Source organism: Danio rerio, chromosome 17 (assembly GCF_049306965.1).
Source record: "Danio rerio strain Tuebingen ecotype United States chromosome 17, GRCz12tu, whole genome shotgun sequence".
Taxonomy (NCBI): Eukaryota; Metazoa; Chordata; class Actinopteri; order Cypriniformes; family Danionidae; genus Danio; species Danio rerio.
In genome coordinates, this window is record NC_133192.1 from 16,170,465 (window position 1) to 16,187,384 (window position 16,920).

Here is a 16,920-nt window from a genome sequence, read left to right on the forward strand (position 1 = left end):
AAATTATATGCATGTGGATTTTACGTGTAGTGTAGCGGTGGCTTTTGTTTTAGGACGGTGCCCCCTGCTGCACTGGAGGATGGACTACACTGGGTGATTTTATTCATGGGTTTCTTTTTATTTCTCTTCCTGTGTCTTGAAGAGATTGTAAACCCCAAATTTTTAATTCTGTCATCATTTACTCATCCTTCACTTAATCAAAACATATCCGAGCTTCTTTCTTCTGTTGAACACACGAGAACATATTTAGTAAAATGCTGGTTGCTGGCACCTATTGACTTCCGTAGTAATTTTTTAAAAATTTCATCCATGGAAAATTTTATAGAATTTATTCAATTAATAATCATTATATATTGTATTTAACTAATAATAGTTATTAGAAATGTCTCCAATAGCTGTAGTTCTGAATTTATTCAAGAATATTACCAAATAGAGACATTATTTGGTAATAATAATTATTTTGTGCTTATTAAAACATCATATATTATTAAGAAAGTTTACCCCAAAATATTTTTTTAAATCATCAAAAGCCACAGGTAATCATGTTTTTTTTCTCATATAATATAATATAATATAATATAATATAATATAATATAATATAATATAATATAATATAATATAATATAATATAATATAGGCAACGCAGTGGCGCATTAGGTTGTGTTGTCGCCTCACAGCGAGAAGGTTGCTGGTTTGAGCCTCGGCTGGGTCAGTTGGCATTTCTGTGTGGAGTTTGCATGTTCTTCCTGCGTTCGCGTGGGTTTCCTCCGGGTGCTTCGGTTTCCCCCACAGTCCAAACACATGCAGTACAGGTGAATTGGGTAGGCTAAATTGTCCGTTGTGTATGAGTGTGAATGAGTTGTATGGTTGTTTCCCCGAGATGGGTTGTGGCTGAAAGGGCATACGCTGCGTAAAAAACATGTTAAATAAGTTGCATTCCGCTGTGGCGACCCTGGATTAATAAAGGGACTAAGCCAAAAAGGAAATGAATGAATGAATGATAGAATATAATATGATAAAATATGAAAGAATTTTACCAAATATGATATAATATAATATATAATATAATACGATGTAATATAATAGATTATAATATGATATAATATAATATAATGATATAATGTGATATAATATAATATAACTGTAAATGTACCAGTAGCTGTTGACATGCATTTTATGTAATCTTTGTTGGCTTGGCAGCAAGTAAATTAATGGCGCATTATCATATTTAGATGAATTACCTCTTTAAGGACCATGATTATTGGGACTCAACTTCTCATTAAAGCACCATTTTTCTTAAATGTAACTCTAATGTCCAATACAGAAGCTCAAAACAGAGCTAAGGAAAATATGTAAGAAAATAGGTGCCTAAATAACTGTTATGGAGTTTCCATGACGGCTTTAACGTTGACCTCATCTATGCATCCAAGCACATTCCAGGGATCAAATTGCATGACCAAAAACACAGTTATTTAAGATGTTCCTGAAAACATCTGCAATAGGGTTTAACACTAGATTCAGCTCCTAGAAAAACACGAAAGACTTATTTCATAACTTTGGTTTGCATTAAAAAGTAGTTCCACCCTCGTTAAACGTGACGCTAATTTACTTTAACAACACAATCAAAAAAAGATGCAGCCTCTTTCCGCTTTCAAGTCAGACTTTCTAGGATGGTACGTTAAAAAAAAAAAAAAGAAAAAGGAAAAATAAGCCAGTTGCTGTTCTTTCGTGAGTGAATAAACACACAATGTAGGAATTTTACAAATGTCACCCATATGTGTAGCTCTGTATTTGTACAAAACGATTACCAAACAGGCACATGCTGTACGAATTAGAAAAAAATTTCGCATAAAATGTTTACATAAAGTCTTTAAATAAATAAACGCACTCTCAAAGACTAAACCAGATGCACATATATAAAGTTACAGCACAAAAATGTAAACTATCCGCACGTATGCTTGATTTGATTTGGAAAAGTCCATTTGATTCGCAAAAAGTAAGTGTGATACGGACATATTGATGTATAAACACTTTCGAAAACAACTGAATGATGTTAACAGCACTTGCAAAGTGGAATCCAGCAGATGTCAAGCAGTCATGTGAAATGCTTACATAACCCCTGTTGCGGCGAGAGGGCTTGATGTTATAGTTCAGAGTGCCTGCGAGGTGCTTGGGGGTTTGCTGATGGATGTGGGCCCTGACTTTGGTTAGGGGTCACATGATTCTGCTCTTTGTGGTTTTCTCTGCCCCCATTCTTCGTTTTAGGAGCTTTCTGTGCTGCGTAAGTCGGCGCTTCTTGGTCCATTATTGCCAAAAAGTCAAAGAATGGCACAGGAGGACCCCATTTCACATCTGGAATCAAGCCTGAAGGAACAGAAGAGCAAAAACGGAGAATGAAATCGCTGTCAAACTCACAGTTTCAAGAAAGCCTATGACGAAGAACAGAGGAGCTTGCATGTAAGTTGTCGAGGAAATGCTCTGCGTACATGCTATTTGACAACAAAAGCACAATTAGGGAGTCAACAATGCTTTATACCTGGAAGGTTTATTAATGAGAGTGGCAAGTGGTTCCAGATGTCTTAGTGTGGAAACTCTGAAAATGTAAACTAATCTACTGCGATTCTTGCGAAAACAAAGCTAAATGCCGTAACAGACTCCAATAAAACAATTTGTGACAAATGTGTTTGGCTATATACTGAGGATTAGTCATTTTTTATGAGTTTAAACATTGCTGAAAGTACTTTCACAGTCCAAAAAGAGAATTTTTAGGTTTAGTAAGAATTAAAAAAAAAAACAATCAATACTTTTATTTATTAATTGTAGATTAAATTAAACATTCATACTTTTTGGTTCAGTAATGATAAAAAAAAATTAATTAAAGATGGATTAAATGGACAAACATCGACCATAATAATTGCAGTTCCACAAAAACTATACTTCAATATGCATAAAATTAAGAAATATTCTTACACAGCAAATAATATTTGAACTGGCTGAGAGTTATATACTGAGTTATATATACATTTACTGAGAGTTGGTCATTTTAATGAGTTTAAACACTGCTGAAATGTACAGTCCAAAAAGAGACTTTCTTACTAAAAATGTCTTCTAAAGTTTCTATCGGTCAAAAAATACAGTACTGTTTAAAATATTTAGTTCTGTAAGGATAAAAAAAAGAAATTAATAATTTTATTCAATAAATATTTATTAAAGTGATAAGGATTTAAAAGTTTTGGTTCCATAAGGATCTTTAAAAAATAACTTCATATTTTTATTCAATAAAAATAGATTAAACATTGACCGTAAAAATTGCAGTTGCACAAAAACTATACTTCAATATTCAATTACATCCCAAGTCCAGGGGAAAATATGATGAAGGAAGGTTGTGGGAGGTGAATTTTTCACACTGCAAAACCCAATAAGTTAAAGTAACTCAAACCATTGGAGGAAACCGATTGCAACAAACCATTTAAGTTCAAAAACAAATCATAATGAGTACTGTGAACTCAATCCATTTGAGGTAAACTAAGCAATTAGAGCACAGTAAAACCCAATAAATGAAGAGAACTCAAACCAACTGAGTACTGTAAAACCCAAAGAGTGAAGTCAAACTGTTTCAGGAAACCGATTGCAACAAACCAGTTGAGTTAACTAATCTATACAAGTACTGTGAAATCTCATTACTTTAAGTAATGAGGTATTTAATTAACTCATTACCTTCAACACTGAGTTCAAAACTCTTTTCAAATGAGTAGAATTAACTTTCAGTACATTTTGAGTTAACTACACTCATTTCATTTGATAAAGTTGACTGTTGGGTTTTACAGTGCAGAGTAAACAAACAAACAAAAACGTATGCAAAGGATTACCTTCGGTCGACAACCAAACGTGGACACTCAGTTGAGAGTAATTGAATAGATTTATTATATTAAAAAAATGCAATTTAAATGAGAATCTCTTCAGGGTGGCCGCAGGCCAAAATAACAAACAAAAGATTCTGCAAAATAAATAAACTAAATAACTTGTAAGTCTTTAAAGAAAAATACAGGTAGTTTACTTTCCTCTCTACACATAAACCAAGACAAAAGTAATCAAATAAATAGGCAGGCCACCCCGTCAAGCTCAAACTCTCAAAAAGTTGCAAGCATACATGGACATTTCAACAAGAATAGAGTTTGGTTGTCAGCCAGAGGGGTAGGTGAATCCAGGAGCTTTCCACTCCCAGCAACCGTCGCACCACAAATCAGCTCCTCGAACTCTGCCGGAAGCTCTCTTTTATGGCTCTCTGCGACTAGCAGCTAATCCGATCACATTAAAATAGGAGCCTTTGAGATAACAGAAAACAACACAAGTAGGCGGGAAACAGAAAAGGACACATGCAATGAGCAACAAAAACAAATAAATAAACTTTAGTCGTAACAATTTATAAAAATAAGACAAATATTTTAAAAAACCAATTAGGCATATTTGAATTGACACTGAACACTAGAGCAATGACGCTGAAAAATCAAGGGAATAAATTACATTTTAAAACATAATAAAAAATTTAATTCTAGTGAAAACTAAGCTGAATGCCGTAGCAGACAACAATAAAACAATTTGTGACAAATGCTATATACTGAGGGTTGGTCATTTTTATGAGTTTAAACACTGCTGAAATGTACATTCACAGTCCAAAAAGAGACTGAAAATGTTGCTAAAAATGTTTTCTAAAGTTTTTTATGGTTAAAAAAAACAGTACTGTTTAAAATCTTTGGTTATGTAAGGATTAAAAAAAGAAATCAATATGGATCAAATTGATAAACATGTAAAAGTTTTGGCTAAGTATTATTTAAAAATAATTTAATATTTGTATTCAATAAAGATGTATTAAACGGAAAACTATATTTCAATATTCATAAAAATATGACAAATGTTCTTACAGACCAAATAAGCATATTTAAATTGGCACTGAAGACGTGACTAATCATTGGTCCTTTGGTCAGGGTGCTTTTTCAGTTACAGCTGCACAGGAGTGGAATTCTGTCCTTGGCAGCATCAGAGAGATAACCTCATTTAATATATTCAAAAAACATTTAAAACCCTGGTTTATAGAGAATCAGACGTGTCATCATTCTGATTAAATTGAAACTAGCATGTTTCCTATTGTGCCCACCATCTTAATGATCTGTTGTTTAAATGTGTTTCAACTATTTTTATCTCAATTACAAAATGTTGGTGTTTTAGCTTAATTTGTAAATATTCTCTTTTAACATCTATATGACCATGTCTATTTTAGTACTTTTTAAATATGTTTGATAGATTGTATAATTTTTGTATTGTTTTTTCTAGGTTGTTAATGGACAACAGATGAAAAATAGCCTTCGGGCTAATTCTGGTGCATTGGCAGAAATGCTAATTAATGTACACTGTCCCTGCCAAATAAACAAAATAAATAAATAATGATGCTGAAAAATCAAGGAAATAAATTACATTTTAAAATATAATAAAAAAGAAAACAAAGCTAAATGCCGTAACAGACTCCAATAAAACAATTTGTGACAAATGTGTTTTGCTATATACTTACGGTTGCTCATTTCATGAGGTTAAACACTGCTCAAAGTACATTCACAGTCCAAAAAGAAACTGAAAATGTTGTATCTACTGCTTAAAAAATACAGTACTATTTAAAATATTTAGTTCAGTAAGGATTAAAAAAAAAAAGAAAGAAATCATTTTATTCGATAACAATGGACTAAACTGATTTAAAAAAAAACACTTTTAATTTAATTAAAATGAATTAAACTGATAAACATTGACTGTAAAATTGCAGTTCCACAAAAACAAATCAACTCTATTTCAACATTTATAAAAAATAAGACTTTTTCTTACACATCAAATAAGCATATTTGGATTAGCACTGATGACTGCAGAAATGATGTTGAAAAACCAACGCAATAAGTTACATTTTAAAATGTAATAAAAAAAAAAAAAACGGCAATTTTAAACTGCAATCACATTTTGCAATGTTTCAACGTTTACTGTATTTCTGGCCAGATGAACGTGGTTTTGGTGAACCTAAGAGTTGTAACCATCTAACACAGAAGTGTTAGATCAGATATACTGGTTCTGCTGTGTATATGGAAAATACACTGCTGGAAAAGATGGAAAATATGCCTAGACAGTGTTAAAGTTTCCTTCATACTGTGAGAAATAATTGCAGATTCCTTTCTTGGATGCAACTGGAAACTATTTTCCAGTCCACTGATAAAAACATGATGCCTAAAATAAAAAGAACCACACACTAATGCCAGGTTTAGACACGATATCAGCTTGATTCTGACTGTTATTTAAGGGACTAAGTATGTTATGGAAGAAATTACTGTTTTGTCTCATATTGCAGGTTCCAAAAGGGTGTTTTCACAGTTATGTCATACGGGAGAACAATCTTTGTTCTACCTTTCAACAAATACTTAATCAAAGAACATTTAAATAATTTGAAGAACATTTCTGACCAATTATTTAGCATATTTTAAAGAAAAGCTTACTTAATTTTGACATTTTCAGAAAGAAAGACATTCATTTTTACTGGACAAGAATATGCTTCTTGATTTAAGAATTTGTTAATATTTGGCCAAGAAACAACACAAACAAATTCTCTCAGAAAAGTATTGTTTTGCACTGAATGTCTCATCTGGAATGCTTCACAAAGTCCCAACACACTGAGAGTTTTGTTTCGGTCCTCCATGACAGGTTCAATCACGTCTGTGACACTGACCAATAAAAGCTCTAATGGACTCATGCGAACATGCCAAAACAAAAGAGAAATGATGGATCTGGTGTTGCTAGGTAGACTTGCCCAACAGAGTGTCAACTTTTGGGATTTCTTTGTTTTTTTGAGGATTTTCTAACAACAGCATGTCCAGGTCAAAATACCCTGCTTTGGTAGCCATTCTTTGTTTAAGTTCCCTTCTGGAAATGATTTGCTACAGTTTGTCTGCCTTCTCAATGACATCACACACATACCATTGAAAACTGCAAGCAAAGACTAGTTGGAAAGCAACATGTTTCTTGTCCGTGGCACATTAAGAATTAGAGATAATTAAAAGAGAGGAGTAGTTAAGCTTACATATCTATACTGGGTTTACTCTCATCATATCTACAGAATTACATTTGTAAAAAGCCTGTAGTCAAAGGATATTTACTGTCTGTTCCTAAAGTGCGGACTGAGATGGGGAAAAAGGCTTTTAAATACGCAACACCTTTTGCATGGAATAATCTACAAGCAAAGTTGCAGTTTTAAAAGTTGATTTTACTAAATGCTTTTAAAAAGACTACAAAAGATTTATAAGTTGAAACAGGTTGTAGATGTTTTGAATAGTTTTTCAGTGTGGTTCATGTTAACTGTTTTTTTATTTGTTGTTTGTTAGACCCATGTGACATGTGCACTGCCTGATCTTGACCAGGACGCTCTTGTAAAAAAGATTTTTAATCTCAATGCGTTTTTCCTGGTAAAATAAAGGTTATAATAATAATAATTATAAGTGTGGCAAATTACATACAGTATTTACATACATATGCCATTTTAATAGTATTCTGTAGTACAAGATTGTACTCAAAGAAAATTTTTTGATGTTTTTCCCTAGACCAACATTGAAATACTGTTATTTAATTTATTACACGTAGTTTACTCATATCTTAAATGTGTATTTAATGTGTGTTTAATCTTAAATTTATATTTATCTTATTTTTTAAAAGGTGCATATTCTATAAGTACAGGCAGATGATGCTACAGCACATGTGCAGACTCCAGTTTTCATCTTATGCAAAAGCAAAAAGATTTATTGGATAATCATTACCTATTAAGTAAAGTAAATTCTTCTGAAAGCAAAACAATTACTTTTCCAAGCGGTTTCAAACACCTTATCCAAAATCTAAGCACTTTTAAAACCTTGAAAACAGTAGATTAATATTTAAGCATTTTCAAGAATTTCCAGCTCCTGTACGAACCCCTGATTTAATAAATAAATTCCTTGATTCACATCAAAAAATGTTATCTACATTAATTAAAACTATGTGTTATTTCAAGCTGAATTTGGGTTAAATTTTTACACGCCCAGTTGTTGGGTTAATGTTGAGTTATACATTTTAAAAAACAAACAGCAGTTATGATTTTCACTTATTTTCCCCAAATTTGGATCGAAATAACCCAGCATTTTTATAGTGTAACAAGATTATCCAGTGGATCTATCTCATTAAACATCTCAAATATTATTTTAAACCGATAGTTCATCCAAATAACTATTTACTCACCCCTAAACTGGCTCTAAAACCTTTAAAAATCACGAAACACCAAAACACATTGTTTGAGATGTTGACAGCCATATACGTGTCCCACGTTGCTAAAAACCCTATTAGGACACACGTTTCACTAAAAAGTGAAAATTGGTTGTTTTTGCATTATTTCAAGCAAATTCGTTCTTCCGGTCTTAAAAGTGCAATTAATGCGCTCAATTGTGAATGAGGTGCAACTTCATTAATTCGCATGATAGCTTCCAAGACTGTCCTTACCTGTTACAGTGTTTACAGAGATTCCACATTGTTGCCAACTGTAATTAAAACAAGTGGAGGAAGAACTGTTTAGAGACATGGGTCGTCAGTAATGCGTTTATATATGTGCTGCAACAAAGGTTTTGTTTTCAATTCCCAGAGAGCACAGCTGAACTCACGTGTGGATTACAGTGGTCTGCTAACACGCCACAAATATACGTTTGTAAGAAAGATTTTTTTTAACCAAGAGCTTTTCACTTGTGGAAATGGTAAAAACTGGGTTTGCTACTCGTTTTCTTTTAAAAGACGTCACACTTTTAAAAGACGTGGTTCCAGTTGGTGTTGATTGTCCTGTCTCTACAGATTTGTTAAGTATGTGATCAGTGTTCTCTGTTTATGTTTATATAGAAGCAAAGTTAGTTGGTAGCAGTACGTTTTCAGTTTTTAAAGACATCGCTTAGTCAAAATGATTTGAGTACGTCAATATCACTACAATATTATGGAGTGAAAGATCCGCTGTAAATGCTGCTCTTTGAATGTAAACATGTAAATACCTTAATCAAACTATTACAGTCATGTTGGATTTTCACCGCATTTTGTGACAGGATAGTCTATTATACACACACAGCTTTCTTACGCTATTACATGTAAGTTACCGAGAAATGCAAAGGTTTTTTTTCGTCTCATAAGGCGTGCGGTATCAAACATTCTATTATAACAACACTCTTCCAGAAGTTCCTCGCAACCACTATCTCGTTTGTCATGGGGGGCATGCATGAAATGTGCCTGAATGAAAGTAAAATTGCCAAACTGCAGTTGAAGTCGACAAATTAATAATTTGGCAAATAATTTGATTACTGATGTCCATTTAAACATAGGCCCCGTTTACACTAGTGCGTTTTAGTTTGAAAACGCATAAGTGTTGCTACGGTTACGCCATCCGTCCACACTACGCCGGAGTTCTCGAGCGCCGAAAACGGAGCGTTTCGAAAACGCTGGAGAGGCCGTTTTCATTCTAAAACGCTGCTGCTCCGTCTCAGTGTGGATGGGGAAAGACGGAGACATCTGAAAACGGAGGCGGGGCTGCAAACGTTCGCCTCTCTGATTGGGGCTTTTCCTCAATATTAAGTAGCCTAACACACACAGTTCAGTCTCACATCCTCTTCTTGTAAGTTAAGACTTCGCAAGTTTGATCAAGGCTGCAGTCTCCCTCCCTCAGTTTGATATGGAAAACATACCGAGGACACGGGTAAATCTTCAAAGGGAACAGTGTACTTTATAACTTCATTCACATCACCCTGGCTACGTTGTTTCACTTTCTCAACAATAAAATGTAAACATGATTTAAGGAATTGCCTATTTTCTTTTTAATATTAGCAACTTAACAGACAGCAGAAATGTTGAGGCGTCGTGCTGCATATATGAGCGTCATCTTCACTGTGTGGATATTTATAACAAAACGGAGCCGATAACAACTGCCTCCTTTCAATTTCAGTGAAAATACGAAACGCACCCTCTCTTTTGCTGAATATCAGTTTTAATAATCGATAATTATAAAAGTATAACATACAATAAGTTTATACATTGTAGGAAATAAAGGCAAGCGATCAGTCAATGTACCTGGATTAATCATTAACTTATCTTTGCGCTTAACCAAAACATGTTACCCGTGAACAAGTAGCTTAATAGATTCCAATGACCAAAGTCAAGGAATTGGCCTATGTCGTTAGATAAAGACAACAACATGAATGAAATATCACGTTTAGCAAATATAGTGAGATTAGATCCAGCGGGAGATGCGTGATGAGCAGTCCGACAAGCAGAGCTCTCATCTGGGTAGAAATGCTGGAGCGCTTGCCCGAGAGTGTGTGTGTAGTCACGTGATGTGCGTTTTCAGCGTTTTGGTGTGGACGGAGAGCAGTTCAGAAACGCTGGGTAAAACGCGAGTGTGGACGCGGATCGTTTTCATTCTACAACGCCGTTTTAAAACTAAAACGCACTAGTGTAAACGGGGCCATAGTCACTGTCTTTCTACCCTGCGTCTGTGTGTTGTTTTGCCTCCGTGAAAATCAGTGTGTACTCAACCTGAAACTCCCCTTTTCATGCAAACACTTCCCTCTTCACCACTTAACACTCCCACCTAAACATAGCTGGGACTTACCCATTTTCCTGACTTTTTTCAAACTAGAGGTGTGAAAACACCCTGCTGGGACAGGGGGGTTTGTGGCCCTTTAAGAGTTTCCTTTTTCTGTTGAACACAAAAGAAGATATTTAAAAAACCTGTAACCATTGGCTTCCAAAGTAGGACAAGTCAGTGGTTACCAGTTTCCAATATCTTTCAAAATAACTATTCAAAATAAAAGCAAACTCAAACTGGTTTGTGACAATTGAAAGAGGAGTTAATGATGACAGACTTTTTGTTTTGGAAGAACTATCTCTTTAAGGCTTCTGCAAACACTTAAGAAATAGTCCATAATCAAAATAACATTGCATGGTTACTTCCTAGAAATTTCTCTCACAATCATTTTCCAAAACATCAGACAATATTGCTCAAATTCAAAATTACATGACATAATTTGTGATTGTGTGTGTTTATTACAAAGGCGATATGGTAGCTTAAATTCTGAAAGACGTTCATACTTCTACATATGAAAAGACAAATTCCGCACTATCACTACCGCTGCTCTTCTCGTGAGTCAATGATGCCCAGAGTCTCCTGGTATCGCTAATGTCTGTGGTGCGGTGGGATTAATCAGCCTGCTCACAAAATGCATAGCAACCACCAAAACAACATTGGTTGCTCAAATTACAGGAAAAGCGGACATCTGGGCCATCTGAATTATTTTGTAAATGAGAAATATATTGATTCCAAACACATTTTAGTGGTAATGGCCAAGATGAGCATCAGTATTAATATTGCCCGTACTTACAGTTAGAGGTTTTTTCCCATACCTCAAATCAAGCAGTTTGAAGAGATGAGGCGTTATATTACTTTTCCACGAAGTCTGACTTATTATTATCTGCTGGAGGACTATAAAACGGAGGATTTTTAAAATAGATTTACACTGAATTGAACGAGACTAGAGCTAGAGACCAGAATAACAGAAGTTATTGCTTTCTGGGCCAATAAATTAAAATGCTATATTTAAAAGGCATTGAAATTCAGGGGTTAGTGATATAGACAGTTTATTTTTTTATATATTTTCATAGCAACAGATGATATAGTGCAAAAAAGTAACTTGATTTTAACATCTTGTTGGATAAAATCAACTACAATTTTGATCAAGTTGATGTTTAGGAAAATATAGCTCTTTTTTGTGACATTACTTGTATTACTTTAAAGATATCATATCTTATAAATATAAATAGAAAATTCAATTTCATAGCAATGATTAACATTTACCGGCCACTTTATTAGGTACACCTTACTAGCACTGGTCTGGACCCCAATTTGCCTTCAGAGCTGTCTTTATTCTTCATGACAGATTCAACAAGGTACTGGAAATGTTCCTCAGAGATTTTGCTCCATACTGACATGATAGCATCACGCAGTTGCTGCAGATTTGTTGGCTGCACATTCATGATGTAAATCTCCCATTCCACCACATCCCAAACGTGCTCTATTAGATTGAGTTCTGGTGACTGTGGAGGTAATTTGAGTACAGTGAACTCATTGTGATGTTCAAGAAACCAATCAGACATGGTTCGTGCTTTATGACTTGGCGAGTTATCCTGCTGGAAGCAGACATCAGAAGATGGATACACTGTGTTTATAAAGGGATGGACATGATCAGCAACAATACTCAGGTAGGCTGTGGCATTGATAAGATGCTCAATTGGTACAAACGGGCCCAAAGTGTGCCAAGAAAATATCCCCCACACTTTTACCTCACCAGCCTGAACCGGTGATACAAGGAAGGATGGATCCATGCTTTCATGGTGTTGATGCCAAATTCTGACCCTACCATCTGAATGTTGCAGAAGAAATCAAGACTCATCAGACTAGACAACATTTTTCCAATCTTCTATTGTTCAATTTTGGTGAGCCTGTGTGAATTGTAGCCTCAGTTTCCTGTTCTTAGCTGTCAGGAGTGGCACCCGGTGTGGTCTTCTGCTGCTGTAGCCAATCCGCTTCAAAGTTGTACTTGTTGTACATTCAGAGATGCTCTTCTGCATACCTCGGTTGTAATGAGAGGTTATTTGAGTTACTGTTCCCTTTCTATCAGCTGGAACTAGTCTGGCCATAACAAGACATTTGTGCTCACATAACTGCCACTCACTGGATATTTTCTCACTTTTTGAACCAGAAATGAAAAGGACTTTTATTTTGAACTTTGTTATATTTAGTAGGGATGCACAATATTTGATATTTTACTTTTTTTTTTTTTTTTTTTAACTCTGGCTGTGCTAACGCTGATATCTTTTCTGCTGGTGCATTTTTGAGAAGTGTTCATTTTTAGGTTTATGATTTTTATTCCCCACTAATGATGGCTTCTCACAATAAATTAAAATCAGACTTGTGATTGATCTATCTAGGAACAAATCATCCATTAAGGTCAATCTTGTTTTCCTCTCCATTTTATTAGTTTAAGGCAGAAGACGAGTTTGGCGCGATTTTTTGCTTTTTTCAGACCAGCGCAACTGTAATTTTCACGTTTTGCGCCAAATAGCAAATCCATTTGCACCCATGGGTGTTCCGGTCTAAAAAGGAGTTGTGTTAAGGCGCATTGTTGGTGTGTTGCATTTTTAAAGAACTAAAAAAGGCCGCGCCATTGACCAACTAAAAGTTCAGCAAAGAGCGCATTAGTTATACACCTATGCAGGTCCAAACGTTTACACATTGCTTAATACTCACAGGATTTACAGCAATACACAAATACCTTTTCATATTAAACACATTAAAGGATTAAAATGTTACAAAAATTATTATTTTCTACATGAATATAAAATCCACTGCCTCCTTGCCTTCTTCATCTCGGGGGGCTTTTTCTGTTTTTCTTGAAATTTGCGTTTATGTAATGTTATAATAAGCTGTATTATTTATATTTTTGTTTTAATAAAAAGAAGTTTAGATTTGTCCACCTGTCAGGTTTTGGAGACGTCTGCATCACCATATGGACATAGGAATAGAATGTATGTTTGGATATAACTCAGTTTTTTGACCACACTTTGTTATTATTGTTGATTTATTCATTTGCTGGAAATTAGAACTGGATTTAGAAATAGTTTTGAAACAAATCTTTGCACTTAACAAATTCAAAAAATATATAGGCTAATAAATGTCCTCACAGGAGTGCGTACAACACCTTATCCATGCAAGTAAAGAAGTAAAGTAAAGAGTAAAAATAAAGAGAAAGTAAGGAGGCCGAATGGAGGAGGCTCATTCTTTATCCTCATGCTGCAGATGGACTGTTAAACAGTTTTCTTGTTAGTGTAGCGTTCAGCTTTTTTCATTTAAAAAGTCTGACATATAAATAGCAAATGCGCCAGAGCGCGACACAACTGACTCTTAAAGGGAATGTGAGATGAGACTCTGATTGGTTTAACGCAGTGGTCACCAAACTTATTCCTGGAGGGCCAGTGTCCGGCAGATTTTAGCTCCAACCCTAATCAAACACACCTGAACAAGCTAAACAAGGTCTTACTAGGTATACCTGAAACAACCAGGCAGGTGTGTTAAGACAAGTTGGAGCTAAACCCTGCAGGGACACCGGCCCTCCAAGACCGTGATTCGTGACCCCTGGTTTAATTCATGTTACACTGAAAACACACCCATAACTCATAAAGAGAATAAGCACAACCCTGTTAGACCGTGTGCCAGGGCACAGAGCATATTTGGACCTGGGGGAGGCTGTTAGTCAGCAGAGACTTTAGAGCTACACTAGTGATTTATCTTACTAGGGGAAATTGTACACAGAGTTATTCTGTACTGAGATCCGCAGCTTTTATAAAGATTACGTCAGATTGCTGACCGGATCTTGTTATGAGTGCTCCAGTCAGCACTTCCTTAAGTGTCATGAGCAGAATCTTGCTCAGGGTAACGCACTGCCCAGGAGGTAGCCACACCCACTAATTTACATGTCACTGTACACACAAAAATAAAATCTATAACAGTAAACAATTTATTCTGCAGTACCGGTATATACAATCATACTGCCCAGCCTAACTTACAAATGTAAAAAAACAAATACTAAAGAGGGGTATTTTTGCTATCATGATTTGAATTTTAATTCTTAAAACAATGATGATATAATTGTACACCATAACTAGTACACCAACTCAATCAAAATGCCAAATAAAAAGCGTGTGTGTGTGTGTGTAGACCGAAACCTTTCTCTGGTCACACAGAAAAGAGGACAAACCCAGGAATGAGCAATGGAAAAAAATGGACTATATCACACAGTCACACATCTAGTCACTGTTACACAGACATTGTAATCAAACCTATGGGACCATACAACTATAATGTGTCTTTTCCACTACCAAGAGTCAAAAAACAGCACATATATTGGTTCCAATAGCAACAGGACATTTAATCACAATTAGACTAATGCTTCAAGGATGATGTGCAGACAATTGTATTTCCTCCGCATCTCACTGGCATATGAAATTTTAGAAGTATCTTCTGATGAATAAAGTGCTTCATCAGTCCTCACAAAACACACATTTTATAACCGACAGACTGATGAAGCCATTTTTTTTTAAATCTGGAAATGCAAAAAGCTGCCAAAAAATGTCCCCAGGCCCCCCAAGAGTCCAGCAGAAGGTTTCAGGGAAATAACTTTATAATAATAACAACAATCAGACACAATTAGGGCCAACGGTTTCCTCTCAGATTCATAGGAAGCAGATGGGAGATGCTGAGAAATGGGTATAAAGCCAGAGCAGGTTTTGAGAAAGAGACCATCTATCGTCAGAATGGAGCGCTGTGTCTTTGGGGACGTCTGAATGAGAGCGCGTTTTGGAAGGACATCATTGGAGCTGAGTGCTAGATCTGAGTGATTGGGTTTGTTTCCACCACAGGCAACAATAGGGATTGTATTAGGGGAAAAAGTGTTGATGAGGTTGTGAATGGACAGGGTGTGATCTCGTGAATACTGGTGCATGTCGGAGAACTCTGTGCCAGCATTTTCAGGGGCATGTGATGATTGATTAATGAAACTTAAACCATGTAAGAGGCATTGCCAATGAATACAAGGACACACTTTTGTCGAAATCAAATATAAAGTATTGTGAACAGCAGAAATAAGGAGGTATGAAGAAAGTGTTACACTGTAAAAAATATTTGTTCATTAACAATTTCCATATTTTGTGATTTACATGCGTATTCTGTTTATTTACAGCTGTGAATTGCATTATGGGACTTTGATGTCTGCTCTGTCGACTTTTGATGTTGAAAATTCATCTCTACAGTTTAACAAAGGTACTTTTATTGACATTGAAGTAGTTTGAAATAATATAACGTACGAAAAATAAGTAACAGAAAATGCTTATGCAGTTTATTACAAGGTTTTTGTACTGGAATTTACACTATATATATACATATATATTTATAAATTATATTTTCTGTTTGTTTTTAATAAAGAAACTGATTATGTATTGTAACAAATTCTGAGGCCAACAAAGCTGTTATAGTGTTTAGGACTTTTGCACAGTATTGTACCTTACATAATTTCATTTGGTCTTTTTTACTTTGTTTTTTTATTGTAAATGTCTATAATAAAGCTACAAGACTCACCTGCTGGTTGTTCATGTCTGTCTTCCACATCATGAATCCACCGCAGGATATTTTCAGCCTTTAGGGGGCGCTCAGAGGGGAAAAGAAACACCTCTCCTCCAGTTTTTATCTGCGAAATCACCAAAGATGGAAGTGGAGGAACAAAGCCCAGATACTTCTCCAGGATGGACCTCCCAACAGGTGTACGACCACTAAAACAATTAAAGCCCACAGCAGAGAATTAACAAAGGGTTTACTAAAAATAAGCATGGCTTTGATAAATGTGTTAAACAGATCATGCTTCTCACAGATGGATCCAACAGGGTAAGAAGAAATCCAGCTGTCCAGAACCCAGCAGTTGGTTTATCTCTGCTAAAGACCTCGTGCTCTCTGTACTCTCCTCTTTTCCGATAAAAAGCAGCAGCAAAGGTTTCTCAAGCTCCAAATACCAGGGAAGATTCTCCACTGTCAGTTCAGGCTATTATGGGAACACATAACATATTTTTTAGCTTGTTATTAGTATTTTTCCAGTGAAACAAAGAGACTTCAAATGCATACTGTGTGGAAGGTTCATGCAAGATTCACAATTCATCCTTGCATGCTTCTAGTAAGATATAGATCAAAGAAGGCTTGTTTATATTGCTATATAACTAGTGTCTATTTAATTTTAAGTA

At 35.2% G+C, this 16,920-nt stretch overlaps 1 protein-coding gene across 1 annotated transcript in view; it reads right to left on the reverse strand.

The window, feature by feature from the left end:
• Nucleotides 1–1,756: 1,756 nt before the first annotated feature.
• The window catches only part of txndc16 (thioredoxin domain containing 16), a 45,971-nt gene continuing 30,807 nt past the window's right edge, over nucleotides 1,757–16,920 (reverse strand). The window contains exons 17-19 of the mRNA XM_679925.8: nucleotides 16,555–16,724; nucleotides 16,268–16,458; nucleotides 1,757–2,364 (exon numbers count right to left, since the gene is read on the reverse strand). Of these exons, the coding sequence (XP_685017.4) occupies nucleotides 2,144–2,364; nucleotides 16,268–16,458; nucleotides 16,555–16,724 (582 nt within the window). The 3' untranslated portion in view covers nucleotides 1,757–2,143. The remainder of the gene's footprint in view (nucleotides 2,365–16,267; nucleotides 16,459–16,554; nucleotides 16,725–16,920) is intronic.